This window comes from Panthera uncia, chromosome B4, assembly GCF_023721935.1.
Source record: "Panthera uncia isolate 11264 chromosome B4, Puncia_PCG_1.0, whole genome shotgun sequence".
In the NCBI taxonomy this organism is placed as follows: Eukaryota; Metazoa; Chordata; class Mammalia; order Carnivora; family Felidae; genus Panthera; species Panthera uncia.
The window spans coordinates 79,751,997-79,778,086 of NC_064809.1; the positions used below are offsets into that span (position 1 = coordinate 79,751,997).

At 39.4% G+C, this 26,090-nt stretch overlaps 1 protein-coding gene across 1 annotated transcript; it reads left to right on the forward strand.

Annotated features, from left to right (window-relative positions):
- The first annotated feature begins 13,646 nt into the window (after nt 1-13,646).
- LOC125919860 (olfactory receptor 6C4-like) lies at nt 13,647-14,642 on the forward strand. Its single transcript, XM_049626690.1, has one exon. It carries the CDS (start codon nt 13,704-13,706, stop codon nt 14,640-14,642), a length of 939 nt encoding a protein of 312 aa, XP_049482647.1. The 5' UTR covers nt 13,647-13,703.
- The last annotated feature ends 11,448 nt before the right edge of the window (nt 14,643-26,090 follow it).

Genomic DNA, 26,090 nt, shown 5'->3' on the forward strand with positions numbered 1-26,090 from the left:
ATTTCACTCATATGTGGAATTTAAGAAACAAATCAAACAAGCAAAGTGAAAAGGGGGAGGGGGGAGAGAAATACAGGCAGACAGACAAATCAATTACAGAGAACAAACTGATGGTTACCAGAGGGGAGGTGGGTGGGGGGGATGGGTGAAATAAGTGATGGGGATTAAGGAATGCACTTGTCATGATGAGCACCAGGCAATGTATGGAATTATTGAATCACTATATTGTATATTTGAAACTAATATAAAACTGTATGTTAACTAACTGAAATTTAAATTAAAACTTTTAAAAAATAAAAATAAAATGTGTAATTAATTTTGACATGTCATAAGCTCCTTATAATGACCAGTCTAATTCTGAGTCAGCCTTAGTGAATTTTTTAACAGTTGTATTGTGATATAATTGATAGAACAAAAAAATGCAAATGTTTAATGTATACAATATGATCATTTTTGACATACACATACACCTGTGACACTGAAATTTTGTCATTTATCAAAGTAACACAAGAATTAGAATCATAATGGGGGTGTGGGAGGAAATAGATTGATATGAGAGTTCTGCCATGAAAAGGTTGTGGTTTTAACATAAATGAGTTCATGATGATGAACAAGAAAGATGATTAATGAAGTCTGTGCTTATAAACAGTCTTAGTTTCCCCCAACCAGAGGCCAGAAATAAGTCATACAACCAAAAATCCAATGATCAAAGTGACTTTATTCAACAACTTGACAAGACAGAGTGTGTCTTATAAAAGTTTGATGAGGGACCCACAACAATGTTTGACCAATCACATTGTAAAATTTGGCCATCCATCTAACAGACTTATAACAATTAACCTTCAAGAGCAGTTTGGATTCGTGGTTTATTAGACCTATACCCTTATCCATCACATAAAAAGCAATTACTGCTTGCTTAGGAGAAAATATTTTTCTATCAAAGGCATTTAATATTACTTCTTCCCAAGACCACACTAAAACTATAATAATTGATTTTTTTAATGCATAAACTCACAAAAATGAAAAAAGAAAACATCAACAAAATATTAGAAACTGAAAATCAGGAAGACAAATGGTAAATGATTTAACAAAATTCCAAGCTGGCAAGAGGGTAAACTGAGACCATCTCAATGTTATATCTCATAATCCTCAAAACTACTGTAATGAGCAACATCAGTAACCTCTGGTTCTGAGGACAGAAAGAATGATTAAGATAAAAAGACCCAGGGTTAGAACACTTTGAGAAGAAACTGGATCTTTTGATAACTTCCTTTTCTTCCCATTACTAACTGAACACACGTTGATCAAACACTAGTTCAATTCTTGATTTTGACTCAGATCATGATCCCAGGGTCATGGTATCGAGCCCCGCATTGGGCACCATGTTGAGTGTGGAGCTTGCTTAAGATTCTCTCTTTCCCTCTCTGCCCTTCTTCCATGCTAGCACTCCCTCGCTAAAAAAAAAAAAAAAAAAAAAAAAAAAAAAGAAGAAAGAAAAAAGAAAGGATGAAAGGAAGGAGGGAGGGAGAGAGGAAGGAAGGAAGGGAAGGGAAGGGAGGTAGGGAGGAAGAAGAGAAAAAAAAAACAGAAAACAAAGTGAATGTCACTAATAATGAATTACCTAAATAAATGAGACAACCTCAGTATGGGATATTGTGCAACTATGAAAAAATTTAGAGGTCTATCATTTAATTTGAGCATATTTCCAGGAAATGTTGTTCAGTAAGAAAATCAGGGTGGTGGAAAAAGTGTAGGATGAGATTCCAGATTTATAAAACAATGCTATATTTAGATATTTAAGTATATGCATTTAAGTATGATTATATAAGCATTGATAAAAAAATATATAGATGGTTACAAATCAAGTTGTTAAAAAAGGATGATCAGGTAGGGAAGAAGGATGTGGGAGAGGAAAAGGAGAGAAGAAACAACAAAAAAGAAAAAAAAAGAAGCTTTAAAAATGATGTTAAAATATCACATGAAAGCAATTATGTTAACATGTTTTAAGTCTGAAAATTTAAATGACTGTTGGGAACACCATGACCATGGTCATTCCTCTCCAGTCCACTTGTTCTCAAAGTGAATGAGTCAAAAAACCACCTTCTTTAAAAATAATTTCTTTTATTTCCATGTAGGAATCATCTGAAATTTTAAGCAAATAAACAAATTATTAATATATAACACTGTCTCTTAAGTCAAACACTGTCTAGGTTTATACTTTAATCTCAGCTTCCACTTACTTGGTGCCAATCTAAGTAAATTCTATCACACAGAGTCCCTGTGCTTGAAGAAAACTAAGGTTCACCTCCTCATTTTTCTTTTTTTTTTCTTTTTTATATTTTAAGAAATGAAGCTTTATTCCAAAGAAGACATACAAATGGCTAAAAGATATATAATCATCACTAATCATCACTAATCAGGGAAATGCAAATCAAAACTACAGTGAGCTATCACTTCACACCTGTTAGGATGGCTATTATCAAAAAGTCAAGAAATAAGTGTTGGTAAGGATATGAGCAACAGAGAAAACTTGCTTACTTTTAGTGGGAATACAAATTGGTACAGCCATTATAGAAAATAGTATGGAAATTCCTTTAAAAATTAAAAATAGAACTACCAGGGGTGCCTGGGTGGCTCAGTCAGTTGAGTGTCTGACTTCGGCTCAGGTTATGATCTCATAATTTGTGAGTTCAAGTCCCGCATCAGGCTCTGTGCTGACAGCTCGGAGCCTGGAGCCTGCTCCAGATTCTGTGTCACCCTCTCTCTCTGCCCCTCCCCCACTCACACTCTGTCTCTCTCTCCTTCAAACATAAATAAACATTTAAAAAAATAGAGACCTACTTTAGGAAGATGGCGGCATAGGAGGACACTGGGCTCACCGCGTCCTGCTGATCACTTAGATTCCACTAAGATTCCATTTAGGCAGGTGCCTAAGTAAATAACTCAGAAAACCTGCCTTAATAACTCAGAAAACCACCAGAAGACTAGTAGAATGGATTCTCAAGAGCCAAGCGGAGACAAGAGGTCCATGGAAGAGGATAGGAAGGGCGGAGAGGCGGTGCACACTACAGGGACTGGCGTGGGGGGGAGGGGGGGGCAGCCCGCCAGCAAAGCAGAGCCCCCGAGTCTGGCTTGCAAAAGTGGAGGGGCCAGACGGAGTGTGTTCAGACAGCAAGCGGGACTTAACATCTGGGAGGTTATAAGCTAACAGCTCTGCTCAGAGAGCAGGAGGGCTGGAGGACAACGGGAGGGAGAGTTGTTGAGCCCCGGACGACAGAGCTCAGCTTGGCAGGGAACAAAGGTGCTCGCCAGTGCCAGCGCCATCCCCCTCGCCCATCCCCCAGCCAAAATCCCAAAGGGAACCAGTTCCTGTCAGGGAACTTGCTTGCACCACACAAACACCAAAGGCTATGCTTCTGCAGATCCATATCTCCAGCTGCGGCAGGTCTGACTGACTCCTGGTGGCACAGGCCCCTCCTGAAGCAGGTCACCAAAGGAAAAGTGAGCTGAGCCTTCCCCTCCCACCCCTGTGCAACCGGCCGATCCACCCCAGCTAATACGCCAGATCCCCAGCACCACAAGCCTGGCAGTGTGCAGTAGCCCAGATGGGCAATGCCACCCCACAGTGAATCCCGCCCCTAGGAGAGGGGAAGAGAAGGTACACACCAGTCTGACTGTGGCCCCAGCAGTGGGCTGGGGGCAGACATCAGGTCTGACTGCGGCCCCTCCCACCAATGCAAGTTATTCAAGACAGCACAGGGGAAGTGCCCCGCAGTTCCGCACTACCAGGGACTATCCAAAATGATGAAATGGAAGAACTCCCCTCAAAAGAATCTCCAGGAAATAACGACAGCTAATGAACTGGTCAAAAAGGATTTAAACAATATAAAAGAAAGTGAATTTAGAATAATAGTCATAAAATTAATTGCGGGGCTTGAAAACAGTATACAGGACAGCAGAGAATCTATTACTACAGAGATCAAAGGACTAAGGAACAGCCAGGAGGAGCTAAAAAATGCTATAAATGAGCTGCAAAATAAAATGGAGACAACCACAGCTCGGATTGAAGAGGCAGAGGAGAGAATAGGTGAACTGGAAGATAAAATTATGGAAAAAGAGGAAGCTGAGAAAAAGAGAGATAAAAATATCCAGGAGTATAAGGGGAAAATTAGAGAACTAAATGATGCACTAAAGAGAAATAGTATATGCATAATTGGTATTCCAGAGGAGGAAGAGAGAGGGAAAGGTGCTGAAGGTGTACTTGAAGAAATAATAGCTGAGAACTTCCCTGATCTGGGGAAGGAAAAAGGCATTGAAATCCAAGAGGCACAGAGAACTCCCTTCAGACATAACTTGAATCAATCCTCTGCACGACATATCATAGTGAAACTGGCAAATACAAGGATAAAGAGAAAATTCTGAAAGCAGCTAGGGATAAACGTGCTCTAACATATAAAGGGAGACCGATAAGACTCATGACGGATCTCTACTGAAACTTGGCAGGCCAGAAAGGAATGGCAGGAAACCTTCAATGTGATGAACAGAAAAAATATGCAGCCGAGAAGCCTTTATCCAGCAAATCTGTCGTTTAGAATAGAAGGAGAAATAAAGGTCTTCCCAAACAAACAAAAACTGAAGGAATTCATCACCACTAAACCAGCCCTACAAGAGATCCTAAGGGGGATCCTGTGAGACAAAGTACCAGAGACATTGCTACAAGCATGAAACCTACAGACATCACAATGACTCGAAACTCATATCTTTCTATAATAACATTGAATGTAAATGGACTAAATGCTCCAACAAAAAGACATAGGGTATCAGAATGGATAAAAAAACAACACCCATCTATTTGCTATCTACAAGAGACTCATTTTAGACCTGAGGACACCTTCAGATTGAAAGTGAGGGGATGGAGAACTATCTATCATGCTACTGGAAGTCAAAAGAAAGCTGGAGTGGCCATACTTATATCAGACAAACTACACTTTAAATTAAAGGCTGTAACAAGAGATGAAGAAGGGCATTATATAATAATCACAGGGTCTATCCATCAGGAAGAGCTAACAATTATAAATGTCTATGCACCGAATATGAGCCCCAAATATATAAAACAATTACTCACAAACATAAGTAACCTTAATGATAAGAATGTGGTAATTTCAGGGGACTTTAACACCCCAAATACAACAATGGATAGATCATCTAGACACACGGTCAATAAAAAAATAAGGGCCCTGAATGATACATTGGATCAGATGGACTTGACAGATATATTTAGAACTCTGCATCCCAAAGCAACAGAATATACTTTCTTCTCGACTGCACATGGAACGTTCTCCAAGATAGATCACATACTGGGTCACGAAACAGCCCTTCATACATATAAAAGAATTGAGATCATACCATGCACACTTTCAGACACCACAATGCTATGAAGCTTGAAATCAACCATAGGAAAAAGTCTGGAAAACCTCCAAAAGCATGGAGGTTAAAGAACACCCTACTAAAGGATGAGTGGGTCAACCAGGCAATTAGAGAAGAAATTTAAGAATATATGGAAACAAATGAAAATGAAAATACAACAATCCAAATGCTTTGGGATGCAGCGAAGGCAGTCCTGAGAGGAAAATACATTGCAATCCAGGCCTATCTCAAGAAACAAGAAAAATCCCAAATGCAAAATCTAACAACACACCTAAAGGAAACAGAAGCAGAACAGCAAGACACCCTAAACCCAGCAGAAGAAGAGAAATAATAAAGATTAGAGCAGAAATAAACAATATAGAATCTAAAAAAACTATAGAGCAGATCAATGAAACCAAGAGTTGGTTTTTTGAAAAAATAAACAAAATTGATAAACCTCTAGCCAGGCTTCTCAAAAAGAAAAGGGAGATGACCCAAATAGATAAAATCATGAATGAAAATGGAATTATTACAACCAATCCCTCAGAAATACAAGCAATTATCAGGGAATACTATGAAAAACTGTATGCCAACAAACTGGACAACCTGGAAGAAATGGACAAATTCCTAAAGACACACACACTTCCAAAACTCAATCAGGAGGAAATAGAAAGCCTGAACAGACCCACAACCAGCGAAGAAATTGAATCACTTATCAAAAATCTCCCAAAAAATAAGAGTCCAGGACCAGATGGCTTCCCAGGGGAGTTCTGCCAGACGTTTAAAGCAGAGATAATACCTATCCTTCTCAAGCTGTTCCAAAAAATAGAAAGGGAAGGAAAACTTCCAGACTCATTCTACAAAGCCAGTATTACTTTGATTCCTAAACCAGACAGAAACCCAGTAAAAAAAAGAGAACTACAGGCCAATATCCCTGATGAATATGGATGTAAAAATTCTCAGTAAGATACTAGGAAATCGAGCTCAACAGCATATAAAAAGAATTATTCACCATGATCAAGTGGGATTCATTTCTGGGATGCAGGGCTCATTCAACATTCGCAAATCAATCAACATGATACATCACATTAATAAAAGGAAAGATAAGAACCATATGATCCTGTCAATAGATGCACAAAAAACATTTGACAAAATTCAGCATCCTTTCTTAATAAAAACCCTTGAGAAAGTCGGGATAGAAGGAACATACTAAACATCATAAAAGCCATTTATGAAAAGCCCACAGCTAACATCATCCTCAATGGGGAAAAACTGAGAGCTTTTTCCCTGAGATCAGGAACACGACAGGGATGTCCACTCTCAATGCTGTTGTTTAACATAGTGTTGGAAGTGCTAGCATCAGCAATCAAACAAAAGGAAACCAAATGCATCAAAATTGGAAAGATGAAGTCAAGCTTTCACTTTTTGCAGATGACATGATATTATACATGGAAAATCCGATAGACTCCACCAGAAGTCTGCTAGAACTGATACATGAATTCAGCAAAGTTGCAGGATACAAAATCAATGTACAGGAATCAGTTGCATTCTTATACACTAATAATGAAGCAACAGAAAGACTAATAAAGAAACTGATCCCATTCACAATTGCACCAAGAAACATAAAATACTGAGGAATAAACCTAACCAAAGATGTAAAAGATCTGTATCCTGAAAACTATAGAAAGCTTATGAAGGAAATTGAAGAAGATATAAAGAAATGGAAAAACATTCCATGCTCCTGGGTTGGAAGAATAAATATTGTCAAAATCTCAATACTACACAAAGCTATCTACACATTCAATGCAATCCCAATCAAAATTGCACCAGCATTCTTCTCGAAGCTAGAACAAGCAACCCTAAAATTCGTATGGAACCACAAAAGGCCCCGAATAGCCAAAGTAATTTTGAAGAAAAAGACCAAAGCAGGAGGCATCACAATCCCAGACTTTAGCCTCTACTACAAAGCTGTCATCATCAAGACAGCATGGTATTGGCACAAAAACAGACACATAGACCAATGGAATAGAATAGAAACCCCAGAACTAGACCCACAAAAGTATGGCCAACTAATCTTTGACAAAGCAGAAAAGAATATCCAATGGAAAAAAGACAGTCTCTTTAACAAATGGTGCTGGGAGAACTGGACAGCAACATGCAGAAGGTTGAAACTAGAACACTTTCTCACACCATTCACAAAAATAAACTCAAAATGGTAAAGGACCTGAATGTGAGACAGGAAACCATCAAAATCCTAGAGGATAAAACAGGAAAAGACTTCTCTGGCCTCAGCCATAGCAATCTCTTACTTGACACATCCCCAAAGGCAAGGGAATTAAAAGCAAAAATGAACTATTGGGACCTCATGAACATAAAAAGCTTCTGCACAGCAAAGGAAACAATCAAGAAAACTAAAAGGCAACCAACGGAATGGGAAAAGATATTTGCAAATGACATATTGGACAAAGGGCTAGTATCCAAAATCTATAAAGAGCTCACCAAACTCCACACCCGAAAAACAAATAACCCAGTGGAGAAATGGGCAGAAAACATGAGTAGACATTTCTCTAAAGAAGACATCCGGATGGCCAACAGGCACATGAAAAGATGCTCAACGTCACTCCTCATCAGGGAAATACAAATCAAAACCACACTCAGATATCACCTCACGCCAGTCAGAGTGGCCAAAATGAACAAATCAGGAAACTATAGATGCTGGAGAGGATGTGGAGAAACGGGAACCCTCTTGCACTGTTGGTGGGAATGCAAACTGGTGCAGCCGCTCTGGAAAACAGTGTGGAGGTTCCTCAAAAAATTAAAAATAGACCTACCCTATGACCCAGCAATAGCACTGCTAGGAATTTACCCAAGGGATACAGGAGTACTGATGCACAGGGGCACTTGTGCATGTTTATAGCAGCATTCTCAACAATAGCCAAATTATGGAAGGAGACTAAATGTCCATCAACTGATGAATGGATAAAGAAATTGTGGTTTATATACACAATGGAGTACTACGTGGCAATGAGAAAGAATGAAATATGGCCCTTTTGTAGCAACGTGGATGGAACTGGAGAGTGTTATGCTAAGTGAAATAAGCCATACAGAGAAAGACAGATACCATACGGTTTCACTCTTATGTGGATCCTGAGAAACTTAACAGAAACTCATGGGGGAGGGGAAGGAAAAAAAAAAGAGGTTAGAGTGCTAGAGAGCCAAAGCGTAAGAGACTCTTAAAAACTGAGAACAAACTGAGGGTTGATGGCAGGTGGGAGTGAGGGGAGGGTGAGTGATGGGTATCGAGGAGGGCACCTTTTGGGATGAGCACTGGGTGTTGTATGGAAACCAATTTGACAATAAATTTCATATATTTAAAAAAAAAAAAAATAAAAAATAAAACTAAATTTACATACCTTAAAAAAAATAAATAAAATAAAATAAAAATGAAATAAATAGAACTACCATATGATCCAATAATCCCACTTCTAGGTATATATCCAAATAATTTAAATCAAGATCTTGAAGAAATATGTGCACTACTGTGACATTATTCACAATAAGCAAGATATGGAAATAACCAAAGTGTCTGTAAACAAATGCATGGATAATGTAAATGTGATAAATAGGTGTGTGTGTGTGTATATGTATATATATATATATATATATGCCTGTATATATATATATATATACCTATATATATATATATGCCTGTATATATATATATATATATATATATATATGTGTGTGTGTGTGTGTGTATATATATAAATATAAAATATATATAATGGAACATTATTCAGCCATAAAAAGAAGGAAATCCTTCCATTTTCTTTTTTTTTTATATTTCCATTTGAAATGGTTTTTATTTTTTAATTTTTTAATTTATTGTCAAATTGGCTAACATACAGTGTGTAAATTGTGCTCTTGGTTTTGGGGGTAGATTCCCATGGTTCATCACTTACATACAACACCCGGTGTTTATCCCAACAAGTGCCCTCCTCAATGCCTATCACCCATTTTCCCCTCTCCTCCACCCACCACCCCATCAACTCTTCAGATTGTTCTCTGTATTTAAGAGTCTCTTATGGTTTGCCTCCCTCCCTCTCTGTTTATAACTATTTTTTCCCCTTCCCTTCCCTAATGGTCTTTGGTTACATTTATCAAGATCCACATATGAGTGAAAACATATGATATCTGTCTTTCTCTGAGTGACTTATTTCACTCAGCATAATAACTTCCAGTTCCATCCACGTTGCTGCAAGTGGCACGATTTCATCATTTTTTAAGGCAACCAAATACTTCCTTTTAGATCCCCAGCATACACACCAGGTGTTCTTTCTACCCTGGCTCTCATATTCAGAATTTCTCAAACTTTTTGGGAGTTAAGTTCATTAGGATATAAACGGAAGAAACTCTCTCAAAGAAGCATAAGAAATGGTTGCAGTGACATCTCAAAGAGGCCAAATTCACCAAGTACAGCCAAACATAACAAATTCTAGGATGCCATCAGTTGCCTTCCCTCTCTCCTGCCTCCCTCCATCTCTATCTCCATCTCTACCATCTTTATTTCTATCTCTATTTCATTATTGCTCTGTACCCACTTCTTGCACCATAAACTAGCTTCCTGATCATTTGTCCACTCCTGCATGGCCTTTTATACCTGCCCATGAAGTCTAAGTCTTCTTCCAGTTCAATTGCCCTCAGCAAACTCAGACACTGTAGCCCATGTATAAATGCTCAGGAAAGAGCTTCTAATTGTGGCAGCTCAAGCCTCATGTCAACAAAGCTCCAATTATTGCTGGTCAAACAGCGGCACTTTCTAGGATAAGCCCAAGAAAGATTCTCTTAGGGGAGGGTGAGATGGGAGGAATTGATCCCACATAATGAATATAAAATAATCTCTCTTTGTAGGCTTCTGACTGGACTGCATTTATCTCTTCTTTCACAAATTTACACCATCTTGGTTTTCTTTTCTCATCCTTTCCTCCTCTTCATCACCCATTTCCAATATATGACCTGTCTTGGTTGATATATCTTTGTCCTTCAGCCATGCCCATAGGCTTGTTTTATTTTCCCTTCCCTTCCCTATCCTTAGGTCTCTCTACCTAAGACTAAAAACTATATTTTAAAAAAATTGTTCACCCTAAAGAACTAAAGGAAACTTCATAAATTTACCCCAGACAAACCCTGAAAACAAACTTTCTTCTCCCCAAATGCAAAAAGAAACTTCAGTACCACTGGTCTCTTAGCCAAAGCCCTACTTAACACAATACCATGGGCCTCTCACAGACTACATGGTCCTTGGAGATCAGTCTGCTATTGACATTGTCATGTAAATAATTGATGGACTGACTATATATGGACAGAAGGAGCTTAGCAATGCAGAATCCAAAAGGAAATAGTGAGGGGCCATGAAGGAAAGAAGTTCAATCCCATGGAGAAAAGGTAGAGGGATGTAGAGTATCCTGCCTTCTGTCAGAAAACAGAAATCAAGAACAATAGTCCAACACAAGAAGGAAAGAGGTTGTTCTGAAATAAATCCTGAGCTTTCCCTATGGCAATATATTAATGCCACTGACAATAGGAAGCAAACGCTACTTCTACATGCCTCATGCTCCTCAAGAGAAATGGAGCATGCTGCAGAATTAGACATACCTGTTCTCAAATCCCAATAATTCAAGGTACCTGCTATGTGACTTTGGGAAAGTTACATAACTTCTGGATATTTAATTCCCTCATCTACAAAATGGACAAAACAGTAATAGCAATAATAGTAATTTGTCTTATATTTATCATATTCCAAGCACTTTTCTAAGCACTCTACATACATTTACACATTTATTAGTTCATATGACAAATTTATGATATAGGTACTATTCTTACCACCATTTTAGAGATGAAGCAACTGAGATACAGAGAGGCTAGGTAACTTGCTGAAGATCACATACCTACTAAAGTAGGTGACCTGAGAGCTTAATAATAGCTACTGCCTCAAATGTTGTTGTAAGCATAAAATAAGAGGAATGGAAGTTGCTACAAATCTGCCCAGCTCAAGTAAACCACTCAAAAAACTGACATTGTTGCATTTTTTTAACTATTGTTATCATCATTATTGTTTCAGTTCCCACAAGGCTTTTATCCTGTAACTGACATTCTTGTGGCAACTTCCTCATGAGTCTGTTGGGAATATTATCCCCAGTTACCTGTCAAATGTTAATCCCCAACATTATTTCTTCTAAGGACTAACTAAAATTTTCTAGACCTGGGTCCCCAGGGCATAATTTATCCCTTAATGTCTCTGCTGAGTAAAGTAGATAAAGTGTGTATCACTCAAACTGGTAGAAAATTACAAAGAAATCTACAAGTCTTTAGACAAAATGGAGAAAATGAGACTTTGAAGAATAAAGATTTCCATTAGCTTATATAAGGCAGCATTTTCAAGAATTATGGATCCAATTCTAATTTGAATCAACTGTAGAAAGAGCAGTAGCAAGTGAGAGCTAGAAACTATTTCTTTTCACACCAGTGCTCAAGAAGCTTGTATACTTTGCAAGAAAACACAGCATGGATCAGCATTAGAAAAGAAAGTATGTTACATTTTATTCTACTTTTTCATCCACATCTGACATCTCAATTTTGATTCATAGCATCGAGGGGTAAAATCCCTCATCATCTTTCCTGAGTATCAAAAGTGAGTACATCCACAGTCATCAATGTTACCCGGCTGTGGTGATGGATTAGAAAATCTGATTATGATTTCTACTTTTGTTTTCTAACATTAAAAATCTTGTTTTTTAGGGGTGCCTGGGTGGCATGGAGCCTACTTTTAAAAAAATCTTGTTTTTTAAAAAATGTTAATGACCAAAATGGGTATAACGTAAAAGGGAAAATCTTCCACCCTTTGTGCAGTAGCATTCCAGAAATAACTATCATTGACCATTTGGTATTCTTCCAGATTATTTCCATGCACTTAGAAATATACATATAAATTTCCAGTTCCCTACACTGATAAAAATCATACTATATGTAATGAATACCAACCTGTTTATTTCACTAGGAATATATTGTAATCATATCCAAGCCAGTACAAATCAAATTTCCCATTTTATTCCAAATAGGAATAATTATAATTTACTTAGCCATTCACCCGTTGGTGGAATTGTTATTATTTATAGCTTTTCACTACTACAATGATAAAATGAACACCTTTGAACAATTAAATATGTACACTTGTGCTGGCATTTATGTGAAATATGAATGTAAGTTTCTTAATGACAATATAGAGAAATTCTTCAAAAACCAAAGGCTGGTGAACAAAAGCCTGAGCCTCCCAGTCAGAACATGACATTTTCTGGACCTTATAGTCCAATGATAACAATGGTCCAGGTTCATGGATGGGCTCCACTGTGAATCTGTTCCAGATAAGCACCCAGTTCAGAAGAGACCTTGATATTCCATAGTTTCTGGGAATCAGGAAGATCAAAACAAAAGGGGAATGCCCAAAAGGATCCTTGCATCTAGCAAGTTATTTCCTCGGAGGAATCCTCATTAATCTGTAAGGAACCAGGCTGACTTTTCCCTAGTTTTCTATACCAGAGTTGCATCTATGTCTTAGAGAGTGAAAGAGCATAAGAAGGGATCCAGATGCAGATAAACATTCCTCCCTGAATATTTAAAGGAGTTAAAGCAAGTTTTATTGGAATTATTAGCTGTAATCTCTCTCCTGTCAGTTAAAACTAGGAGAAAGGGATTCATACAGAAAAGAACTCAAAATTCCAAAGCTTTCTCAAGCCCTGCTGCCAGGCACAAAAGCCAGGACATGTAAAAAGAGCTATTCACTCCTGCACTGGAGGGTTGGGGATTGTTATCAGGCAGAGCAAAAGGATAGCAAAAGGATAGGACAGGTGCCAAATATGTGGGCGAGGACAGCAAAGAAGCAAACAGCTAAAGCATTAAGGCTGTTCTATAATAGGAAAGGAGTTGCATAGATATGAAAGGAAAAGTAAGATTAAGAGAATAAAAATTAAAATGCAAGGCATGCATTAAGAAGTCCAGGTGGCCATGTGTTTTTCTAAGGAAAGGGTCTTAGAAATAAAGCCTCCTATATGGGAACTTTAGCAAATTTTGTGAAGGGCTAGATTGAAACAAACATTCTCTTTCTGTCAGGTGGACAAAAGAATTTCCCATGAACAAATTCCACAGTAAATCCACATTCTCACTCAATATTTCTGAGATTTCCTGTCTTTCTCATCACTCATTTATCTCCTTCTCAGCTTCTCAGGCAGCAAAGGTTAGCAATGAAAAACGAAACCTTTCTGACAGAATTCATTCTGCTGGGACTATCAGACACCCCGGAGATCCAACTTGTAATCTTTATATTTCTCTTCCTCACCTACATATTCAGCATCATTGGAAACCTGACAATCATCACCCTTACTCTACTGGATTCCCACCTCCAGACTCCCATGTATTTCTTCCTCCGGAATTTCTCCTTCTTAGAAATTTCCTTTACAACCACTTTTACTCCCAGGCTGCTGTTCAGCATCACAACTGGAAACAAGAGCATCAGCTTTGCTGGCTGCTTCACTCAGTATTTCTTTGCCATCTTCTTCGGAGCCACAGAGTTTTACCTTCTGGCTGCCATGTCCTTTGACCGCTATGTGGCCATATGCAAACCCCTGCATTACATGACCATTATGAGCAGCAGAGTCTGCATCCAGCTGGTCCTCTGCTCTTGGTTGGCTGGATTCCTAATCATCATATCCCCAATCATCCTGACCAGTCAGCTGGATTTCTGTGCCTCCAACATGCTGAATCATTATTACTGTGACTATGGACCCCTCCTAGAAATATCTTGCTCAGACACAAGATTCCTGGAGCTGGTTGACTTTATCTTAGCAGTTGTGACCTTGGTGGTCACTCTGGTGCTGGTGATTCTCTCCTACACAAACATCGTCTGGACCATTCTCAAGATCCCCTCAGCTCAGCAAAGGAAAAAGGCTTTTTCCACGTGTTCTTCCCACATGATTGTCATCTCCCTCTCTTATGGCAGCTGCATCTTCATGTACATAAAACCCTCAGCTAAAGAAGGGGTTGCCTTCAATAAGGGGATAGCTGTTCTCAATACTTCGGTTGCTCCTTTATTGAACCCATTCATTTACACCTTAAGGAACAAACAAGTAAAACAAGCCTTCAAGGATGTGACCAGAAAAATAGTGCATCTTTATTCATTTTAATGGCCTCAAAATCAATAGAAATTTTGAATGAAATTCTTGAAGGTACTCTAACTGATAACTTGAGCTTCTGATATCTTTTTAATGTTTTTATTTATTTTTGAGAGAGAAAGAGTGCAAATGGGGGAGGGGCAAAGAAAGAGGATGGACAGAGGATCCAAGGCAGTCTCTGTGCTGACAGCAGAGAGCCCGATGCATGGCTCAAACTCATGAACTGTGAGATCATGACCTGAACCAAAGTCAGATGCTTAACTGACTGAGCCACCCAGGCGCCCCTGATATCTCCTTTAAAGTAATTTCTCATATGAATCAATTGTGAGCATGCATCAAAATTTTGTTTTAAATTTGCAAGCAAGAGAAAGATATTCAAAGATCCTTTTTCTGGTACATATAAGGGGGAAATTAAGGGGAAATATTAGGGGGAAATAAGAGGGGAAATTAGGAAAATAATATTTTTGGACTACATATAAAAAAGAACAATCTGATTAAAAATTATTTTGCTTATCATAAATCGGGTGATCAGCTGAATGTTTAAGTCTGTTTTCCCACGAAAAGCTATTAGTCTTACCAATCACTATCAAAAAGTTGTAAGCCCATTTTTTCAGAAATTCCTCCATACTTTCCAGAAAATATTATTCATGATGTCACACACACACAAATTATACTTCAGATCATCTTTCTCAGGTTTTCAACTATTTGCTTTCTGAAGTTTCTCCCTCTGGCAGCTCTTAAAGGTTGCCTCTTTCTGGCATCTCCTATAGAAAATATTTCCTACTGTAAAGGACAGCATGGAATTTCACGATCATTCATAAGGACATTTCTGACTCATTTGAGAGCTGAAATCAGAATGATTTGGATTCCATTTAAAGGAAAAATCGACGAAGAGATTATCTTAGGCCATGTTGACAATGATTAAAATCTATAGAAGCTGGAGTGTGGCAAAGTGTGCCTGACTTTTAAAGAACACAGTAAATCCTTGGTTTTTGAGCATAATTCATTCTAGAAACATGCCTGCAATCCAAAGTACTTGTATATCAAGGTGAATTTCCCCATAAGAAATAAGGGAAACTCAGATGATTCGTTCTATAACCCAAAAATATTCATAAAAACTATTACAATACTGTAATGTAATACAATACAAAATAATCAAGAAAATACAAAATATAAAGAAAAATAAACAAATTAACCTGAATTTGCCTTTGAAAACCCTCATGGCTGGTATGAGGGAGACAAGAGAAAGGAGGGCTATTGTGTAGGACAACTTTCACTATCACTAACAGAATCACTGATACCTATTGGCTTAATGGAATCTTTTACTTTTCATGCAGCTTTAGAAGCTATCCAATGACACTTGCTTCGCCTCCTTTTGAAGATTTCGTTGAAAAGTGATATTGCATTGTCGTTAAACAGATTCATCACTCACACTGCTACAGTCTTATTCGGGTGGTGCTTTTCTACAAAATTTTTCACTGTTTCCCACATTTTACACATCTTTCTAATCTCATTTGAAGTGAGGGATTCCCCCAACTTTTTCTCCTCCTCTGCAGACAAGATCTCCTCCATAACCTCTTGCTGTTGTTCACGATGCAACAGTTGGAAGCAAAAGTCAGATGCCAGTTGTGGGCACCTTCCAAAGTTCTATAAAATCACTGATTTCTGCCCAACACTGTGGCCTGAGACTGAACATCCAAGCATGGGAGATGATCACCCACCATCCCACAGTGAGAGAGAGAGAAGAACCATTGGCTCAGTTGTGATCATGTGACATTCTGCATCACATACTACTCATATTGCAAGACATTGCTCATTTATCAAGTTAAAATTTATTAGAAATGTTTGTCCATCTTGTGTAACACACACAGAACAAGTTCCTTGCAATCCAAGGTTTTACTGTACATTTGTAGATGAGACTGAGGAAGTTGGAAGAGTTACAGATGCTACTTAGGGAGGCTTTAGGATACTATGGTCTATTAACTATCTCCACAACTTCCTGCAGTTCAAGTCCCTTGGCTGCCCCTCTGACTTTGCCAATCCTTCTGGTAAATGCTTCTGGCAGTCAAGTAGAGCCACATGGCCTCTACTCCTAAGGGCCCATTATCACCATGAAAATTAACAAGCCCAACTCTGTGACCATCTGTCCTACTATCATCCCCAGTGAATGAGTGTCATTATTGAACTTTTAGTGATGCTGATGTCCCTCTCAGCAGCATATTCCTTATGTCCTCAGTGAATGTATCCTATTGACCCTCCTGTAGAACAAATCTTCTAGTGAATCTAATGCTCTTACATCATTCCATTATGCTTACCTCCTTCAGCCTTTTTGTTCCTTCCATTACCATCCTTCAGGGAAAGTCAGGTATTTCCACATCACTCAGTGTTGTTGGAAATCATTTCTTCAGGTTCTAAAAGCCACCCCAGCAGTGAAATGGGGTTGTTGCTAAGATGCAAAATCCCACATCTTGAGGATGTCAATAAATTCTTCCTCAGCCACTATTATATTCTGGGACCCTGACCAAAATCCAATCCCAGAGACACTTTTCTGACTTCTGCCAGTACAAGCTAGCCAACTCTTTCAATTTTTCTAGTGTATATGTTCTTCCCTCCTTCGCCAAGCCCAGTATGTCCTCAGATGGATAATACTAGTTACCAGCCTGGCATCCAGGAGAAGAACTGAGGAAGAAGCATCTGGTGCCTTATAAGAGAGAGGCCTCAGAAGCATCTTTCAGCTAACTCTTGGTAGGGAAGAGTGGGCCACCTCTACAAATCCAAATTGTTAATAGCAAGCAACAAAGTCAAAATCCTCACAAGCATTCATCCATATGTGCCTTTTCCATGTTTCCAGTACCCATGTTTTCCCCATTAGGGTCTTGAGTTTCATAACTGATCTGCCTTGGATGAGCATTGAAATGTCTCTGGAGTTCTATACTTCTAACAAGTAGATCAACATGTCACTCAACTATGTCTGCCCTTCAACTACAGGAGATAAGGGCCTCTTTGTAATTTACAACATAAGTAGACCCTCTGGCTCTCATTCATAGCCACTAACTGCTTGTTAACATCCCTTAACTCTCATTATCCCTCATCAAGGCATCAATATAACTTGGCAGTAACCAATCAACTCTACCATCTTTGTAGGCATTTATTTCCCTGTATTTTTCAAATGCCTACATCATCACATCTGCCACTGCATTCCCCTTCTCTGAGACATTTTTCCAGATCAACATCAGTGAATTTAGCAACTGAGCCACCACACTATACACAAGATATTACAAGCCCATAATGGAAGGATTTTGAAGATTATGGTGCACTGAAATTATTGATAGCAACAACAAAAACTAAATTCAGTTCAACTCCTGACTAGGATGAATAAACCTATCATTATCTTTACAGAATAAAATACACACCCATTTCTCCACTTCTGTATATAAATACTATTTATCTCAGTCTCTACTATTTGTATACATGTAATGTCCAACATACAATCAAAGATTACAATACAAGGGCACCTGAATGGCTCAGTCAGTTATGCGTCCAACTCTTGATTTTGGCTCAGATCATGATTTTGTGGTTCATTCGAGCCCCATGACATACTCTGCACTGACAGAACAGTACCTGCTTGGGATTCTGCCTCCCTCTCTCTCTGTCCCTACCCCCCCCTCAAAAATAAATAAGTAAACATTTTTTAAATTATAATGCACACAAAAAATCAAGAAGAAGCAACTCATTATCAAAACACAATTTTGAACCTAACTCTGAGATGACACATATGTTGGAATTATTATTCAAGGACTATAAAATAATTACAATTGCTCTGTTAAAAGATTTAATGAGCAAAGTGGACAACATGCATGAACAGTTGGGAAACTTTAACAGAAAGAGAGAAAGTTTGTGTGTGTGTGTGTGTGTGTGTGTGTGTGTGTTTAGCATAATGGAACGCTAGCACTAACATCTACATGAACAAAAATAAAAAACTCTGTAATGGGTTCATAAGCCTACTGGACACAGTTTAGGAAAGAATCAGTGAAAGTGAATACAAGTCAACAGAAATTATCCAAATTAAGTACAAAGAGAAAAAAGTATGGGAAAAAAAGTAGACCATTTCAGAGCAATTGGACAATATAAAACACTCAAAAATATGTGCAATAGAACTCCCAAAAGAAAAGAGAAAATTGGGCAGAAAGAAATATCTGAAGTGATGTCAGGTAATTTTCCAATCGTAATGAAAGAAAACAAAACACAGACCCAAGAAAACCAGAGAACCCATTGCAGAATATCAGGATGAATGATACACACAAACATCTCTCCCCCCTCCCCCCCCAAACACACACACACACACACACACACACACACACACACACTTAGATACATCATATAAAACTTACAAAAACCAAAATAAGAATATTTGATGAAATCATTCCAAGAAAAAACAAACTACTCATTAAAAAAAACAAGCATGAGAATTTCAGTAGATTTCTCAAAAGAAATTATTCCACCCAGAAGACAATGGTATGGCAGCTTTAAAATACTGGGAAGAATTCTATTGACCTAGAATTCTATGCCCAGTGAAAATATCTTTCAAAAATTAAGGCAAAATAAGGAATCTTCAAAGAAAAAAAAAATGCAAATCAAAACTACAATGAGATATCATCTTTCACTTGTCAGAATGGCTAAAATCAAAAACACAAGAAACAACAAGTCTTGGCAAGGATATGGAGAAAAGGGAACACTCATGCACCATTAGTGGAAATACCACAGTGGTGTGGCTGCTGTGGAAAACAGCATGGAGATTCCTCAAAAAGTTAAAAATAGAACTACCTTATGATCCAACAATTGCACTCCTGGGTATTTACCCAAAGAATACAAGAACACTGAATAAAAGGAATAAATATAGGGATGTCTGGGGGGCTCAGTCAGTTAAATGTCTGACTCTTGGTTTTGGCTCAGGTCATGATCTTGCAGTTCATGGGTTCAAGCCCCCCATTGTGCTCTGTGCTGAGATAACAGCATTTACTCTCTCTTCCTCTCTCTCTGTCCCTTCCCTGCTTGTGTCCTCTCTTTCTTGCTCTCTCTCTCAAAAATAAATAAATGAACTTTTAAAAAAGGAATACATGCACCCCTATGTTTATAGCACCATTATTTACAATAGCCAAGATATGGAAACAGCCCAAGTATCCATCAATTGATGAATGGATAAAGAAGATGTGTGATACACACACACACACACACACACACACACACACGAGAACATTTATTCAGCCATTAAAAAGAATGAAATCTTGTCATTTGCAATGACATAGCTGGAGCTAAGCAAAATAAGTCAGTCAGAGAAAGACAAATACCAATGATTTCACCCATATGTGGAATTTAAGAAACAAAACAAACAAGCAAAGGGGGAAGGAAGGAAGGAAGGAAGGAAGGAAGGAAGGAAGAAAGAAAGAAAGAAAGAAAGAAAGAAAGAAAGAAAGAAAGAAAAATCAAGACATAGACTCTTAACCATAGAGAACAGACCAATGGCTACCAGAGGAGGTGGGTGGAGGGATGGGTTAAATAGGTGATGGGGATTAAGAAATGCACTTGTGACGGGGCGCCTGGGTGGCTCAGTCGGTTAAGTGGCCGACTTCAGCTCAGGTCATGATCTCGCGGTCCGTGAGTTCGAGCCCCGTGTTGGGCTCTGTGCTGACAGCTCAGAGCCTGGAGCCTGTTTCAGATTCTGTGTCTCCCTCTCTCTGACCCTCCCCTGTTCATGCTCTGTATCTCCCTGTCTCAAAAATAAATAAAATGTAAATAAAATTGAAAAAAAGAAAAGAAATGTACTTGTGATGAGCACAGAGTGATGTATGGAGGTGTTGAATTACTGTATTCTACACCACCTGAAACTAATATAACAGTTTATATTAGGGTTCCGGAAGATGGCGGCGTAGGAGGACGCGGGGCTCACAACGCGTCCTGCCGATCACTTAGATTCCACCTACACCTGCCTAAAGAACCCAGAAACCCGCCAGAGGATTAGCAGAAGGGAGTCTCCGGAGTCAAGCGCAGACTAGAGGCCCACAGAAGAGGGTAGGAAGGGCGGCGAGGCGGTGCGCGCTCCACGGACTGGCGGGAGGGAGCCGGGGCGGAGGGGCGGCTCGCCGGCCAAGCAGAGCCCCCGAGTCTGGCTGGCAAAAGCGGAGGGGCCGGACAGACTGTGTTCCGACAGCAAGCGCGACTTAGCGTCTGGGAGGTCATAAGTTAACAGCTCTGCTCGGAAAGCGGGAAGGCTGGAGGACAAAGGGAGGGAGAGCTGCTGAGCCCCCGGACGGCAGAGCTCAGCTTGGCGGGGAACAAAGGCGCCAGCGCCATCTCCCCCGCCCATCCCCCAGCCAAAATCCCAAAGGGAACCAGTTCCTGCCAGGGAACTTGCTCGAGCAGCGCAAACACCCAACTCTGTGCTTCTGCGGAGCCAAACCTCCGGCAGCGGATCTGACTCCCTCCCGCTGCCACAGGGCTCCTCCTGAAGTGGATCACCTAAGGAGAAGCGAGCTAAGCCTGCCCCTCCAGCCCCCGTGCACCTTGCCTACCCACCCCAGCTAATACCCCAGATCCCCAGCAACACAAGCCTGGCAGTGTGCAAGTAGCCCAGACGGTACACGCCACCCCACAGTGAATCCCGCCCCTAGGAGAGGGGAAGGGAAGGCACACACCAGTCTGACTGTGGCCCCAGCAGTGGGCTGGGGGCAGACATCGGGTCGGACTGCGGCCCCGCCCACTAACTCCAGTTATACACCACAGCACAGGGGAAGTGCACTGCAGGTCCTCACCACGCAAGGGACTCTCCAAAATGACCAAACGGAAGAATTCCCCTCAGAAGAATCTCCAGGAAATAACAACAGCTAATGAACTGATCAAAAAGGATTTAAATAATATAACAGAAAGTGAATTTAGAATAATAGTCATAAAATTAATCGCTGGGCTTGAAAACAGTATACAGGACAGCAGAGAATCTCTTGCCACAAAGATCGAGGGACTAAGGAACAGTCACGAGGAGATGAAAAACACTTTAAACGAAATGCAAAACAAAATGGAATCCACGATGGCTCGGCTTGAAGAGGCAGAGGAGAGAATAGGTGAACTAGAAGATAAAGTTATGGAGAAAGAGGGAGCTGAAAGAAAGAGAGATAAAAAAATCCAGGAGTATGAGGGGAAAATTAGAGAACTAAGTGATACACTAAAAAAAAATAATATACGCATAATTGGTATCCCAGAGGAGGAAGAGAGAGGGAAAGGTGCTGAAGGGGTACTTGAACAAATTATAGCTGAGAACTTCCCTGAACTGGGGAAGGAAAAAGGCATTGAAATCCAAGAGGCACAGAGAACTCCCTTCAGACGTAACTTGAATCGATCTTCTGCACGACATATCATAGTGAAACTGGCAAAATACAAGGATAAAGAGAAAATTCTGAAAGCAGCAAGGGATAAACGTGCCCTCACTTATAAAGGGAGACCTATAAGACTCGTGACTGATCTCTCCTTTGAAACTTGGCAGGCCAGAAAGGCTTGGCACGATATCTACAGTGTGCTAAACAGAAAAAATATGCAGCCGAGAATCCTTTATCCAGCAAGTCTGTCATTTAGAATAGAAGGAGAGATAAAGGTCTTCCCAAACAAACAAAAACTGAAGGAATTTGTCACCACGAAACCAGCCCTACAAGAGATCCTAAGGGGGATCCTGTGAGACAAAGTACCAGAGACATCACTACAAGCATAAAACATACAGACATCACAATGACTCTAAACCCATATCTTTCTATAATAACACTGAATGTAAATGGATTAAATGCACCAACTAAAAGACATAGGGTATCAGAATGGATAAAAAAACAAGACCCATCTATCTGCTGTCTACAAGAGACTCATTTTAGATCTGAGGACACCTTTAGATTGAGAGTGAGGGGATGGAGAACTATTTATCATGCTCCTGGAAGCCAAAAGAAAGCTGGAGTAGCCATACTTATATCAGACAAACTAGACTTTAAATTAAAGGCTGTAACAAGAGATGAAGAAGGGCATTATATAATAATCACAGGGTCTATCCACCAGGAAGAGCTAACTATTATAAATGTCTATGCGCCAAATACCCGAGCCCCCAGATATATAAAACAATTACTCATAAACATAAGCAACCTTATTGATAAGAATGTGGTCATTGCAGGGGACTTTAACACCCCACTTACAGAAATGGATAGATCATCTAGACACACAGTCAATAAAGAAACAAGGGCCCTGAATGATACATTGGATCAGATGGACTTGACAGATATATTTAGAACTCTGCATCCCAAAGCAACAGAATATACTTTCTTCTCGAGTGCACATGGAACATTCTCCAAGATAGATCATATACTGGGTCACAAAACAGCCCTTCATAAGTTTACAAGAATTGAAATTATACCATGCATACTTTCAGACCACAATGCTATGAAGCTTGAAATCAACCACAGGAAAAAGTCTGGAAAACCTCCAAAAGCATGGAGGTTAAAGAACACCCTACTAACGAATGAGTGGGTCAACCAGGCAATTAGAGAAGAAATTAAAATATACATGGAAACAAACGAAAATGAAAATACAACAATCCAAACGCTTTGGGATGCAGCGAAGGCAGTCCTGAGAGGAAAATACATTGCAATCCAGGCCTATCTCAAGAAACAAGAAAAATCCCAAATACAAAATCTAACAGCACACCTAAAGGAAATAGAGGCAGAACAGCAAAGGCAGCCTAAACCCAGCAGAAGAAGAGAAATAATAAAGATCAGAGCAGAAATAAACAATATAGAATCTAAAAAAACTGTAGAGCAGATCAACGAAACCAAGAGTTGGTTTTTTGAAAAAATAAACAAAATTGACAAACCTCTAGCCAGGCTTCTCAAAAAGAAAAGGGAGATGACCCAAATAGATAAAATCATGAATGAAAATGGAATGATTACAACCAATCCCTCAGAGATACAAACAATTATCAGGGAATACTATGAAAAATTATATGCCAGCAAATTGGACAACCTGGAAGAAATGGACAAATTTCTAAACACCCACACTCTTCCAAAACTCAATCAGGAGGAAATAGAAAGCTTGAACAGACCCATAACCAGCGAAGAAATTGAATCGGTTATCAAAAATCTCCCAACAAATAAGAGTCCAGGACCAGATGGCTTCCCAGGGGAGTTCTACCAGACATTTAAAGCAGAGATAATACCTATCCTTCTCAAGCTATTCCAAGAAATAGAAAGGGAAGGAAAACTTCCAGACTCATTCTATGAAGCCAGTATTACTTTGATTCCTAAACCAGACAGAGACCCAGTAAAAAAAGAGAACTACAGGCCAATATCCCTGATGAATATGGATGCAAAAATTCTTAATAAGATACTAGTAAATCGAATTCAACAGCATATAAAAAGAATTATTCACCATGATCAAGTGGGATTCATTCCTGGGATGCAGGGCTGGTTCAACATTCGCAAATCGATCAACGTGATACATCACATTAACAAAAAAAAAGAGAAGAACCATATGATCCTGTCAATCGATGCAGAAAAGGCCTTTGACAAAATCCAGCACCCTTTCTTAATAAAAACCCTTGAGAAAGTCGGGATAGAAGGAACATACTTAAAGATCATAAAGGCCATTTATGAAAAGCCCACAGCTAACATCATCCTCAATGGGGAAAAACTGAGAGCTTTTTCCCTGAGATCAGGAACACGACAGGGATGCCCACTGTCACCGCTGTTGTTTAATATAGTGCTGGAAGTTCTAGCATCAGCAATCAGACAACAAAAGGAAATCAAAGGCATCAAAATTGGCAAAGACGAAGTCAAGCTTTCGCTTTTTGCAGATGACATGATATTATACATGGAAAATCCGATAGACTCCACCAAAAGTCTGCTAGAACTGATACATGAATTCAGCAAAGTTGCAGGATACAAAATCAATGTGCAGAAATCAGTTGCATTCTTATACACTAACAATGAAGCAACAGAAAGACAAATGAAGAAACTGATCCCATTCACAATTGCACCAAGAAGCATAAAATACCTAGGAATAAATCTAACCAAAGACGTAAAAGATCTGTATGCTGAAAACTATAGAAAGCTTATGCAGGTAATTGAAGAAGATATAAAGAAATGGAAAGACATTCCCTGCTCATGGATTGGAAGAATAAATATTGTCAAAATGTCAATACTACCCAAAGCTATCTACACATTCAATGCAATCCCAATCAAAATTGCACCAGCATTTTTCTCAAAGCTAGAACAAGCAATCCTAAAATTCATATGGAACCACAAAAGGCCCCGAATAGCCAAAGTAATTTTGAAGAAGAAGACCAAAGCAGGAGGCATCACAATCCCAGACTTTAGCCTCTACTACAAAGCTGTCATCATCAAGTCAGCATGGTATTGGCACAAAAACAGACACATAGACCAATGGAATAGAATAGAAACCCCAGAACTAGACCCACAAACGTATGGCCAACTCATCTTTGACAAAGCAGGAAAGAACATCCAATGGAAAAAAGACAGTCTCTTTAACAAATGGTGCTGGGAGAACTGGACAGCAACATGCAGAAGGTTGAAACTAGACCACTTTCTCACACCATTCACAAAAATAAACTCAAAATGGATAAAGGACCTGAATGTGAGACAGGAAACCATCAAAACCTTAGAGGAGAAAGCAGGAAAAGACCTCTCTGACCTCAGCCGTAGCAATCTCTTACTCGGCACATCCCCAAAGGCAAGGGAATTAAAAGCAAAAGTGAATTACTGGGACCTTATGAAGATAAAAAGCTTCTGCACAGCAAAGGAAACAACCAACAAAACTAAAAGGCAACCAACGGAATGGGAAAAGATATTTGCAAATGACACATCGGACAAAGGGCTAGTATCCAAAATCTATAAAGAGCTCATCAAACTCCACACCCAAAAAACAAATAACCCAGTGAAGAAATGGGCAGAAAACATGAATAGACACTTCTCTAAAGAAGACATCCGGATGGCCAACAGGCACATGAAAAGATGCTCAACGTCGCTCCTTATCAGGGAAATACAAATCAAAACCACACTCAGATACCACCTCACGCCAGTCAGAGTGGCCAAAATGAAGAAATCAGGAGACTATAGATGCTGGAGAGGATGTGGAGAAACAGGAACCCTCTTGCACTGTTGGTGGGAATGCAAATTGGTGCAGCCGCTCTGGAAAGCAGTGTGGAGGTTCCTCAGAAAATTAAAAATAGACCTACCCTATGACCCAGCAATAGCACTGCTAGGAATTTATCCAAGGGATACAGGAGTACTGATGCATAGGGGCACCTGTACCCCAATGTTTATAGCGGCACTCTCAACAATAGCCAAATTATGGAAAGAGCCTAAATGTCCATCAACTGATGAATGGATAAAGAAATTGTGGTTTATATACACAATGGAA

Bases quoted from the DNA above. Each gene is read 5' to 3' on its own strand.
- LOC125919860 (XM_049626690.1), top strand. From the start codon at position 13,704: ATGAAAAACGAAACCTTTCTGACAGAATTCATTCTGCTGGGACTATCA.